The sequence below is a fragment of the Lagenorhynchus albirostris genome, chromosome 16 (genome assembly GCF_949774975.1).
Source record: "Lagenorhynchus albirostris chromosome 16, mLagAlb1.1, whole genome shotgun sequence".
Classification (NCBI taxonomy): domain Eukaryota; kingdom Metazoa; phylum Chordata; class Mammalia; order Artiodactyla; family Delphinidae; genus Lagenorhynchus; species Lagenorhynchus albirostris.
In genome coordinates this window covers 74,226,400-74,239,085 of record NC_083110.1, presented here as the reverse complement: position 1 = coordinate 74,239,085, position 12,686 = coordinate 74,226,400, and the positions used below count along the sequence as shown (strand labels likewise).

The 12,686-nt window shown below is 48.7% G+C and overlaps 1 protein-coding gene across 8 annotated transcripts in view; it reads left to right on the top strand.

Moving 5' to 3' along the window:
* FGFR2 (fibroblast growth factor receptor 2) overlaps positions 1-12,686 on the top strand; it is a 190,977-nt gene that overhangs the window by 103,275 nt on the left and 75,016 nt on the right. For all 8 annotated transcript variants that reach the window (XM_060125350.1, XM_060125351.1, XM_060125347.1 and 5 more), the window contains 3 exons: positions 2,464-2,654; positions 4,000-4,147; positions 7,593-7,789. In XM_060125350.1, coding sequence (XP_059981333.1) covers positions 2,464-2,654; positions 4,000-4,147; positions 7,593-7,789 — 536 coding nt within the window. The remainder of the gene's footprint in view (positions 1-2,463; positions 2,655-3,999; positions 4,148-7,592; positions 7,790-12,686) is intronic.

The window sequence follows — 12,686 nt, the reverse complement described above, 5'->3', positions numbered from 1 at the left end:
CGGATAGCAATGGAATAACTTAATAACCAGAGCGCAGCAGCACGCTGACCACAAGTAAAACAAGACTGCAGCTCCGTCGTGGGCCCTGCCAGTGTTGCCCCAGTGACGACGTTCTCCGCTGAAGGCTGGCGCAGGCTGGAGCTGTCGTGCCATATGAAAGACCTCATTGTTCATGGGCATCGTTATTTGGTATTACATGCACAGTGTTTGCTTGTGAAACGATTTATGAGAAACAAGCATGTTTAAGAAAGAGGACTTGGTTTGAAATTCAGTTGATCTGGCTTATGACATTTAAGATTTTATAGTACCTTTGTTTCTGAGAATAAATATTTAGGTTCACTGTAAATGTTTATCTCTGAACATGCAAACACATGCACGCAAAACTGGAAAACTGAGCCAGAGAATGAACCGATACCTGACATTCACTTCTCTGTGGAAAGGCGTAAACTACCTCAATATTTGATAGGTGCAAAGGTGCCTATTTTGTGAACTTGGCTGGCCGTGTCCAGCCCGGAGGGCAGTGCACCTTGGGCTTAAATCTCTTGGGAGGAGGCCTGGTGGGGAGAGTGTGTGTGGACTTAATTCTGTTCTTCTCACGTGGATGGGGCGAGCCGGGGTTGAACCAGAGCTCTGTCCCTGCCAGCTGCTGGCAGGTCCCTGTAGCATCCAGCTGGCCGCCCGGCTGGACCAGGAGACTCGCAGTGGCCCATCGCTAGGATGGTGTCTCAGGCAAGCAGTGAGTGTTTCTAGTGATGCTTGAAAGGACCCCGGCTTTGACATTTTCTGCCCACAAAAACTAGGAGACTCGACTTCTGGGCTCTTTGCTTAGCCTGTGCGGGTGATACTGTGAAAAATGAATGACTTCTTTGGGGATCTGAAATCTTTATCTTTTTAATGTAAAAATATAGGTGTCTGTGAAGTGATGGGAGATTCTGGAATGAAATGTGCTCAGAGTAATTGCCAGCACTTTTTCTTTTTTCGATTTCCCTCCCTCCTCCCCCCTCCCCCTCCCCTCCCCCTCCCTCCCTCCCTCCCTCCCTCCCTCCCTTCCTTCCTTTTTTTTTTTTTTTTAAGTTTTTACAACCAGCAACAGGCTTATTGCAGTAAAATCAATTTGCGCATGGTCTGGCTCTTGTCCAACACATTCCACTAAATGACATTTTAATCTGAAAGCCCAGATATAGAAAGGCTTAGGTAGCCATCGTGCCGATTGGCTGTTTCCCGCCCAGTGCGCGGGGATACTTAGGCGCAGCATAGAGACATCCTTGCTGTGTTGGGCCTGTTGGCCTGTCCTCATTTTCCTTGGTGGTGTTTTAGGCTGGAGGGTGAAGGCAATGGTACCCACAGTGCGGAGAGGGAAGTGGGCGGTGGCCCGTGCGTACAGGTAGGTGGGGATGGGGTGATATTTGTGAATGGACGGATGATTGGGTGTGTGGCTCTTGACCGAGCTGCTGTGCAGGAAGGTTCCAGTCCAGTTGTGATTGTGGTGCCTCTGTGGACAGGATCACACACAGGCTGGTCTGTTACCTGATTCTTGAGGAGCCTGGTGTGTGTTTGCTCCTGTACCTTGGTGTGGGTGCCTCTCCAGGGTTTCTGCAGAGACCGCCTCTGAACCGGAGAGTTTCCCTAGAGACTGAGGCAGGTGAGGGAGGGTGGGAAGTCATTGCTGGCTTCTTCTCTATGGGGCCTCCTTTAAGACAGCCTGAGACATGGCCAGGGTTTGGGAACCGGTGTCGCTTTCTGTTCTTTCGGTGCCACGTCTGAATAAGCTGAGGAATGTCTGTCTGTGCATCTAGCATGGGACGCACAGTGACACTTAACTACTTATGGAGGAGGTGAATGGGGGCATGGGACAAAGAATGACCGAATGGAGTGAATGCCACAGCAAAGAAACGAAACCATTTGTTCAGAGCTTTGGGCCTTAGCTTTTAGTTTATTTTCTTTTTGAAACAATGGATGGGCGTCTTCTCAGAGCATCTTAGAAATGCACGGGGAGACACTGCCTATAGGCACCATTTTGGAATTCAGGGCGACCTTAAAGTTAGTCTTGTCGCTTCCCTGGGATTTGGTAAGCTGACGACCAAGGTGAGCTTCTGATGGTGTCCCCAGTGGGATGAGAGAAGAGGCGCTCTTTCCCCGCCATTTGTCTTTTAGATTGTCAGAATAAAATCTCATCCCTTGTTCGTCAGGTGGCCACGGACGTCCAGTGACTCATGATGTAGTAAGTTCTTCTCTCAGTTTTCTAAATAAGTACTCCTTTCACAAGGGTCGCGCTCCAGCCGTCTCCTTTGAAGTCGTTTTTGTTCTGTGTCGGGCTGTGGTGTTATTTCAAAGGAGTCAGCCAGCAGGCTCGAGGCCTTTTTGGCTTGAGTTCACGGTCAGCCTTCTGGACAACACAACTTATTTGTTCGTCTCTCCCCCCCGTCCTGGCCCTGCTCCCCCTTCCACCCCTCTCTCCCCCAGAGCGATCGCCACACCGGCCCATCCTCCAGGCCGGACTACCAGCAAACGCCTCCGCCGTGGTCGGAGGCGACGTGGAGTTTGTCTGCAAAGTGTACAGCGACGCCCAGCCCCACATCCAGTGGATCAAACACGTGGAGAAGAATGGCAGTAAATACGGGCCCGACGGGCTGCCCTACCTCAAGGTTCTGAAGGTGAGCACGTTCTGAATCCAAAGACGCCCACGGCCGGGGTCTCCCTGATGGGTTTGGCCACAGGTTCTTTGGCTTCCCGTTGGATTTGAGAGAAGACGACTCTCTTACGTGTTCAGCACAGGGTGTGTTTAAGAATTAGCAGATCCTTAGGCTTGCTGATAACGCCTCAGAAGGGAGCCAGGGGGTAGCGGGAGGACTGCCAAAGCTGGAGTCAGAATAGTTGAGCTCTTTATCGGCCCTGAGGTCTTAGATGGGACATTTAGGCTTAGCTGCACATCTATAGAAGTGGTAATATCTCCCCTACAGGGCGTTACGCGGAGTTAATGGGATGAAGTAGCTGGAAAGAGCTTTGTAAACTCGAGGCGTTGTACCAACGTTTATTGTTACACTGATGTTGTCTTCTCTTAATATCCCTTAATACTACGTTAGGATCACATTTTAGTAGCCACCTTTTAGAAACAATTTAGATTTTCCTTTTAAGAGAGACCCCTTAACCTTTGAAATTCATTCACACGTGGTTTAGTGATAAGCTTGAGAAGGTATTCCTGCACTCATGTAATGCTGAACAAGGAAACTTTCTTTCCCCTTGTAGTCCTTATTTGGTTCCTTGCAAGACCTTGTTTTAATAGCACCAGCCTCTTTATTTCGTAGATCTGTCTTGCTCTTCAGGATGGTGATAGCAAGCAGCAGTTAAGTCTGTACAGATGCTCTGAGTGCACTGCCTGCCACGTCTCCCACGTTGAGCTGCTCATAGAGAATGTCCTTTAAAAGAACAGTCTCCCAGGGCTTCCCTGGTGGCGCAGTGGTTGAGAGTCCACCTGCCGATGCAGGGGACACGGGTTCGTGCCCCGGTCCGGGAAGATCCCACATGCCGCGGAGCGGCTGGGCCCGTGAGCCATGGCCTCTGAGCCTGCGCGTCCGGAGCCTGTGCTCCGCAACAGGAGAGGCCACGGCAGTGAGAGCCCCGCGTACCCCACCCCCCCCCAAAAAAAGAACAGTCTTCTAGTAGGACCATAGGAAGCTCAACTCAGAACATTAAACCAGTGAAGTGTTCTCTCCAGCTGAGAACACCAAGGATCCAAAAAGCTGGAAAGAGATGACCAGCCTGGGGAGCTGTGGACCCGTTCTGCAAGGGGATTGATCACACCCTTCCTCCCCTCTCCACTGGGTCACTTCTGCTGTCCACTAGTTGACTTGTTTTCTTCCTTCTAAACCCACAGCCCCTTGATGTTGCTGTTTAGATGAGATGGAGGTTGTTTTTCTGTGGTGTGTTGGTGGTGGGCCCCTAGGTAGTGTGAAGTCCTTCCTGGTTGGCCATTATATTGTTCTCCTATGTCTGTTCCAGCACTCGGGGATAAATAGTTCCAATGCAGAAGTGCTGGCTCTGTTCAATGTGACTGAGGCGGATGCTGGGGAGTATATTTGTAAGGTCTCCAATTATATAGGGCAGGCCAACCAGTCTGCCTGGCTCACTGTCCTGCCAAAACAGCAAGGTAACAACGTTTTTTTTTTGTTTTTGTTTTTGTTTTTGTTTTAAAGAAGGCTGGATATAGAAGCTGAAAAGACTTGGTGCTTTGGGAGACTGCAGGCAGCTTATAGGATAACTCTGTGGTCTTGGTATATTCATCATAATCTTTCTTTGGTGATGCAGCTGGTATGATACCAGCAGCCATGGAAAAATGCCCACAATATTCAAAGTGCTTGCTCTAACTTCTTCTAAAGATTACCTTCCACCCCCACCCAGTTTTTAAGTTGTCCCTTCTGGTTTATCTCGTTCAGGCTGCACGTCTCCCATCATTACTGCACACCAGCACCATTGTAAGCGCACACCGGCATGCCTGCTGAATCTGTGGCATTTGCATAGTAGCAGAATTCATACCTCCTCTGCCCCGCAGTTGGAAAGAAATACTGGCAGGATATAACCGGTTCAACAGAGCATCATTTTCTTGATTGTGTAACTGATGCTTAAGGAATGCTGTCCTTGACTTTGTTTTCCCAGTTCAAGGATATTCCATCTGAATGAGTAGATGCACTGCTGGCCACTGTTGAAGACAGCAGGTTGCCTTTCTCGATTTGTCATGACTCACGTTCAAATGTTTGTATTAAGAAAAGAAAAAACAGAGTCCGGTTTCTTCGCTACCAAGATCGTGCCTTCTTCCATTTTCTTTCAATGCAATGTATGTCAGGATGGTTACGCAGGAGTAAACGTAAGCAGAGCCTGCTGACCAGCACAAACTCCCTTCACCCTGGTGGTTCCCACAGGCCTGAAAGGAGGTGCCAGGTGTCCACTTGGGCTTATCTGTGGTGTGCGGTCTTACGACACGACAGTTGAGGCAGAACCATCCTTTTGTCGAGGTGGGAGTCTGCAGCCAACAGGACCAGAACCCAACTTGGACTTTTGGGGGCCATACTTTTGGACAATCACCCCTATATCCAAAGCAAAGCGAAGGCCAAGAGAATGGATCTCTGTGGGTTGATTTTTCCATGCCTCTGATTGCATGCATGTATGTCTAGGTGGTGAAGCCAGTGTGGTGACGGGCCTGTGGAGGTGAGCTGCTCCGTGTCGCTCAGTCTCTCTTGGTTGTGGGCTTTGTGGATGGGCTGCAAATCGGAATCTTCCGGTGGCCGGTACCCTCCGGAGCCCCCGGCGCGACGCCTCATGGTTCCATGGCCCCCTCCACAATCATTCCTGTGTCGTCTAGCCTTTTCTCTTGCTTTCCTTGTTTTCTAGGCCGCCGGTGTTAATACCACGGACAAAGAAATTGAGGTTCTCTATATTCGGAATGTAACTTTTGAGGATGCTGGGGAATATACGTGCTTGGCGGGTAATTCTATTGGGATATCCTTTCACTCTGCATGGTTGACAGTTCTGCCAGGTATATACTGCTCTTTCTCTCCATGGTTTTTTCCCTCTTCTGGGTTGATTGCTATAAAATTAACACAGCTTCTGTTCTCAGAAATGGCCCCTTTTCCCCTTTGCATAAAGAGTTTTTTAAATGTTTAAAAATTATCCCCCAGGGATAAGAAAGTTGCCTTGGAAATTCACTCACAATGAGATCCCACCCTCACATTTATGATCAAGTGAAATTTCACCCTTCAAACCCGAAGGGATCTTATATTTTTAGTGAGTCAGTGGGTCAGTGTATAGATTTACCCATCCCCCTTTCTTTTAAGGAAGAAGTTGAGATTACTTTGTAAAATCCAAAGTAATTTTTTCTCGTGTCAAATTCCATTTTGCTAAAATCCCATAAGTACTTTTATTACTTTTGTTCTGCTTTCTATTTTTAACAAGATGTAAATAGATGGGTGTGTGTTGAGGTGGCCGGGGAGAAGCACCCCCGTGCGTAGGGCGTACAGAAGCAGTGTGTTACCTACCTTGGGGATCGGTGGCTTGCTGCATGGTGGAATGCAACGGACTCTCAGTTTGCTTTTACTGCAAAGCATGCTCTTGCCATCTTGGGTTTGATGTTATTTCTACCCTACAGAGAAATCAACATCGCTGAAGCCCTGTTGCCTAAACATTGCTGCTGTCTGAATCTTTAACCGATATCTCTATCCTAGTCAAGCTTTCTTGATAATTACTGTCTCCTTAATGCATCTGTCTCTTCGTCATTTCCTTTGTGAAACTGCATAGACTATGGTTTGCTAGCTCATAATGTGCTACTCCAGTTATTAATTCCTTATTTTTAAAGTGCGGTGCCTACCTGCATGCTTATTTTATATCCAGTAAAAATAAATGGAGCATTTCGTTTTGTGCTGTGCTGCTAAGAGTTTTGACTATCTTGCAAATAGTTTTCTGTTTCAAATGTATAAGCTTTAAATAATGCCATTGCATTCGTGTTTCCTTTTGTTGTGAATCTGCTCTGTGAACATTTGCTCTGAGACAATGAGATGCCTCTTGTATGGAGCTTGCTTTTACTCGCAGTACTGCATTCTGCAAGTGCCTGATCGGCACTTCGTAACCAATTTGCCTGACAGCACAAGCACATTAACTAAGAATGCAGTTTGAGAAAAACACTACTTGGAAATACACTGCTTGTCGATTGACCGTTAAGCACTAAGGAGGAAGCAGACATTATTGGAACTTGGTATAAGAATGTGCTAACTTAAGTCATGATATGTATCCTCACATGCGACATTATCTCTATTTTCCCTTGAAGGGAAAAGTTGCAGTGACATCAGTATAACAAGATACACAAAAATTTAAATGGTTATTGATGAAGGAATGTTACAAGCTTTTTATCGTATGGACGTAATGATTCTATATTATAAGCAATTCAGTCTTTATATTAAATGCATTTGTTTGTTTAGTTGAATAACCTACTGGACTATATAAAGAAATTTGAACCTTTTCCAGTCCGGCCTACTAGATGAATATTTATCTCATGTCCTATGGAACTGTGTTCATCTGGGTCAATGACTTTGTCGCATCTTCCTTTGGAAGAGCTTTACCCAAATAAGACTGAGGCCATTCCTTTAGAAATAAAAGTGGGCATCGTTCCTATTTAAGAATCTTTAAATGCTTTGCCTCAGAGACCATCAAGGAAGACGACTATCCTTTTGTTGAGGTTGTGGTTGGCTGCTTTACTCTGCCCAAATGCCTAACAGACTGTGACCTCGTAACCTGCCCCTTGTAACTTGGTGGCAGTCAATCCACCACAATCGCAAGATTGCAGAGGCCCGTTGAGGATAGAGATAGTGACCACCTGGGCCCCGGTGGTCAAGTGAGGAGCCCTTGGCTATTCACCTTCGTTTGGAAGAGGTGCACGGCTGGCCCGGAGCCCATGCCCTCCCGCAGCACTGAGTTATCGGGAAGCCCGTCTTGCCTTGGGAACGGTCGTCGCCTTTTGATTCCTGTAGTTCTGCCAGGATGCATCCGTCCAGTGTCCTAACTCTGTGGCCTGCTTATCTGTTCCTCTCGTGTGATCTGCAATCTAGCTCCAGTAAGAGAAAAGGAGATCACAGCTTCCCCAGAGTATCTGGAGATAGCCATTTACTGCATAGGGGTCTTCTTGATCGCCTGTATGGTGGTGGGGGTCATCGTGTGCCGGATGAAGAACACGACCAAGAAGCCGGACTTCAGCAGCCAGCCGGCTGTGCACAAGCTGACCAAGCGCATCCCTCTGAGGAGACAGGTAACAGAAAGTAGATAAAGAGTTTGAAGAACCTTACCCCTCCCCCCCGCCCAGCCAGCTCTTGGGTCTCCTCCTCTGCCTCGTGCCGTCTTCTACTCCGGGAGTGTCCCTGTGCCAGGGGTTGCCGTGGGCCTCCCAGTGGCCATCTGATGAGGGTCAAGTCCTGGTGCGTCAGTGGGGTCCACCGAGTCTAGTTCTAAGGGCAGGAAAGCCCAATGGTGCAAGACTCTGAGCTCCTCCGCGTGACTGGAAATAACCCAGGAGGCAGTGCCCTGGTGCGTTCGGTGGGACTCGAGTGCAGTGGTCTCTTCAGAGCGTAAGCCCCTTCTGTTCCTGTGATCTAACGCTGTTTTTAGAGACAGGCTCATGCCACTAGTTGGAAAGCAAGGGACTCTAGTTCTCTTAGACTTATGTTTTCTTAAGTCAAGTTCAGAAATCTGTCCCTGGAGGTGACTGAACTACTGCCCCATGAGGAGGTGACTGAACTACTGCCCCATGAGCTCTGTCTTAACTGAACTTTGGCGCCACCTCTTTGATTCTTAAAATAGAATCGTATGCCTGTAGTGTACTGTTTGCACTAACGTTGTGACTGTGGATTCGGTGGCAGAATGATTTTTTTTTTTTTTTTTTTTTTTTTTTTTGCAGTACGCGGGCCTCTCACCGCTGCGGCCTCTCCCGTTGCGGAGCACAGGCTCCGGACGCGCAGGCTCAGCGGCCATGGCTCACGGGCCCAGCCGCTCCGCGGCATGTGGGATCTTCCCGGACCGGGGCACGAACCCGTGTCCCCTGCATCGGCAGGCGGACTCTCAACCACTGCGTCACCAGGGAAGCCCCCAGAATGATTTTTATAATGAATAGGGAACAGATTGTTGTTAGCCCCGCACTTGGTCTTTGGTGGTTACTTTTTCCTTGTGTGGTCCTCCTGATTGGTTTACTCTTGCTTTGGGCAGACAGGGCAAGGTGCAGCCTACACCTCTGCTTCCAGCCGAAACCCTGCAGAGCTGACAGAGCAGGCAGTGCTCTGATTCTCTCTCATGCTCACGAAGATGGAAAGGGGAAACGGGTGTGAAGGCAGTGTTTCCAGAAGTACTTGGAACTTGGTTCCGATAAAGTCATGTTTTTTGAAACAGCACAGAGGATGGCTACCTCATGGGCCCTAACTCAGTGTGTACTTCAGTTGAATTTACAGGGCGCTTGTTAAAACTGTAGACTCCTTGGTCTCAGCCCCCGAGACTCTGGTTGAGTAGGTCTTGGATAGGACCAGGAACCTGCATTTTAAGCAAGTCCTCCAGTGATTCTGAAATGCACTCTGAGCAACTCTGGGTTAATCCCAGCCCTGTCCCTCCCGGGACTTCAGGTGGCGATGACGTTTTCTGGACAAGGCCCTGGCAAGGATCAGGGACCATTCGGTCAGCAGCGGTTTTAGCACAGATCCGGCTGTTCTCAGCCCACCTCCGAACTCCAGGCTGAACGGGTCCTTGCTGACTTCTTTGAAGCCACGTTTCACGCAGGTCTTTCTAAATGGAGGCTGAGGGTAGCATCTGGAGTATGTGTCACGTTGCAGGCAAGTGCTCAAATGGTGTTAAGAGTTGGGGGGGAGAAGGGTGCCCATCGGTCCCCCTGCCTCCAAGAATGCTGTTGTTATTAAAATGGTACCACTGTCATTCTTGGGGCCAGGGCAGCGATGATGAGACCACTTGCCTGATTCTGGGAGAGTCCAGTCCTAAGGTGACTCTTACAAGCTGGTACCCTTGGTGACCTTCAGGTGATGTGGCCACCCCTCCCCAACCCTTGCTCCTTACCAGTTACCTCTGGGCCATCCTTACAGCCACCATCCTGAGAGCCTGGCTCCAGGGAGCTGAAAGAGGGAGTGGTGTTCCCATCTCTATTATTATTTTTTTTCCTAATAGGGAAAAATGCTGCCTTCTAGAAGAAACCTGTAATTTGGTGTAGCTAGACCATTGTCCTGTAATTAGTTCATCATCTTTTTTTCTGCAGCTGTTTACAATGCGCTTCTCTTTATTTAATATAAAAGAGGCAGATGCCTTTAGAATCCCCTCGACTCAACTCTGTTCATTGTGTTTTTATTTCTCTCTGGCTGACTGGCCTTTCGTCATTGTCATCTCCACCTAAGTTGGCCATTTCTCCTCTGCCCCCCTGTGTAACTAAAGGGAACATCCGAGCTCTTGCTCCTTTTTTATCCCTCCCTCCTTCCTCCCTTCCTTCATAATTTTCTGAGTGCTTAGTCTAACCCAGGTTCCATATAAGACGTGGCCCGTCGCCTTCGCCAGTGGCTCCAAGGTCATTTGGGGGCCTTCATTTGAGATGCAATTGCCTTGTGTTTCAGTAAGGTCGAGTACTGTAAGAGAAGCAGAGCAAAGTGGGCAAATACAGTTCCCTGGAAAATTAAATCTCTGGGAGTTTATTTGTGGAAATGTTAACACGTCTCAGCTGCTCATGTGGGGTGCACTGATTCTTCACAAAGAGCGATTCGTCCATAATAAGCACAGCCCCTTTGGTGGAGGAGACGCTTAGCAGGTAGCTGGATAAAAGGGGGTTATTGGACTGTAGCTGGAATGAAAAGCCCCAGAAAGGCTGGCAGATATGTTGATGACGGAGAGCATACCACAGGGATGCCACGCATGCCTTTACCTGGCGACAGGTGAGCCTGTAATCAGATGTCTTGGGGGTGGGTTTTTCCTAGGCATTTGCTAGGCGCCTGTCATGCTGCATGTGCCCGGCTCTCTTTATTACACGGTAGCATTCTGCGTCTTTGTGGTGAGTCCGAATTTCATCTTCTTGGCCCTGACCCTCGCCCCTCCCGGGAGGTGCAGAAACCGCATCTCACTCAATCAGTCATTGCTCCCTTTTTAGAACAAGAGAACAAGAGAAGGTTAAAAAAAGTTTTTTATCCTACTGTGAATTTTTTTTTTCATTGACATTTACTAATCTGTACTGGACTTACCAGTGGAAGACAGACATTTGAGTTTGTTTTTGAGACAAAAATACTTTTTCTCCAGTACCTGGGAAGAAATTCCTTGTGATCATTTCCCAGTAACCATGAATTTTTTTGAGACTCTCTATGCGTTTTGATGTTTGGGGAAAGAGAGACAACTTTTAGGTGGGGGGGAGGCGGGTAGCACGGGGCATCTCCTGGTTCCCCGTGACGGGGGTCCTCCCACATTCTGAGCTGGGGCTCAGGCAAGGGGATCAGCAAGAGCCAGTCCAGAGAGGGGCGTCTGCGTGAGCCTGTCGGCCCTTGTACACGTTTCCAGGGCTGCTGGTGGACGGCGTGGCCATTGTGAAGCCTTCCTTGCACATCCGTGAATTACAGGGAGGGCTACCCTTCCCGCGTTTTGCACAAATTGGTTGGGTGGGGGCAGGGAGGGGTGTGAAGGGAATTGAGGACGTCTGTTCAGGAGGCGAGCAACCTCGCTGCGTTTGTTGAATTGGTTTTTCAGGGAGCACGTCAGCCTCTTTCTCTGGAGCCAGGCACTTCCATAGGGCATGATGGAGATTCAACTGTCTCCATAAACAGATAAACGCAGCTCCTGGGTGGGGACATACACGTGGGTATAGCTCATGCTGTCTCACCACCACCAGCATCTCAGAAGGGGCTGCAGGTTTGTTTGTTTGTTCTTTTTTCAGACTTCAGTTTCACCCTCTTGGCTGCCGATACAGATAGGTTGAAAGCCAGAGAAAAGTCAGGGGCTGCCAAGGTCATGCTTTGTAACAATGTCTTTGAGGCAGATGGCACGTTCCCAGGGGCGCCATGAACAGGGCAAAGATGGCGTGTGTGATTCAGGAGCCAGTTCTCGGGGCTGGGTATGAATGGCTATGAAACATACCGAACTCCGTGAAGGGCAGTCCCACTTCTAGAAGCTCATTTACGACCTAGCAGCTAAACAGCGTGATCTCGGAACATTCTCTGTATTTTGGTCAATCAAGTGGTCTAATGAAACCTCGCCAGTTCCAGAAAGCATGTGGGTAATTAGATGGTCATGGATGGTTTAACTGGAATTTGCCCTTTTGTGTGGGCGCCTGGCCCTCCCAGCCCCCATTTGGCCATTCTCTCCTCTCCGCTTCCAGAAGACACACCAGTTTGGCTAAGCTCGGGCCTGGGTGCGATCTTCTAGGAAGACCAGCCGGTTGGGGTTTGATAGGTTTACTCTGGAGAGTCCTGGGGGGAGGTCTGGGGAGACGGAGACTTGCTAAGGGAGAAAAGTGCATGCCAGATCGACTACCCTGCCTCTTTACCTAAAATTTGTTACGGAAGGAAAAGAAATCCCGTCCCCGCACCCCTTGGACCTTTATTTCAGCTTGGGCTGGTGAAGGCATTTTGCCTGCCGTCGGGGAGTGATGGGCAGGGCTTACAGCAAACCTGTGTCGACTCCAGGACCTTGTGCTTTGGTCTGGGAATGCGGACCCATGGACTGAGAGTCAGAGGGTTTCTCTGGCCGGTTGGGGTCCGTTTGTGAGTCCTCAGGATAAGCAGGCGCACGGATATTCATACCTCTTCCCTGTGGCATCTGTGCCTCTGTCGGCTCTGTTCTCTGTGGGCCCCCCTCTCACTGTTGAATTGAGTCTAGTATTAAAAGATAACATAGTTTCTCGGTGGCCCTTTAAAAAGAAAAGAAAAAAGCCCGGCTTCCTTGCTTAATCTCCTTTATGTACCGTGGAAATAGACAAAAAGCACATTTAGTTAAAGGCTTGATTTATGGCACGAGGAATTTATGGTAAAGAGATTCTGGAAAGTGAGGAAGCTGAATTGAGACTGAAAAAACATGCTAAACACGTGGCTGCCAGGGTTGGGAGTGGGGAAGAAAGAGCTTGTTTTAGACTGTTCATGTTTATTGTTGTACGTAACTAAATGATCTCTATCGATGGACTATTTTAA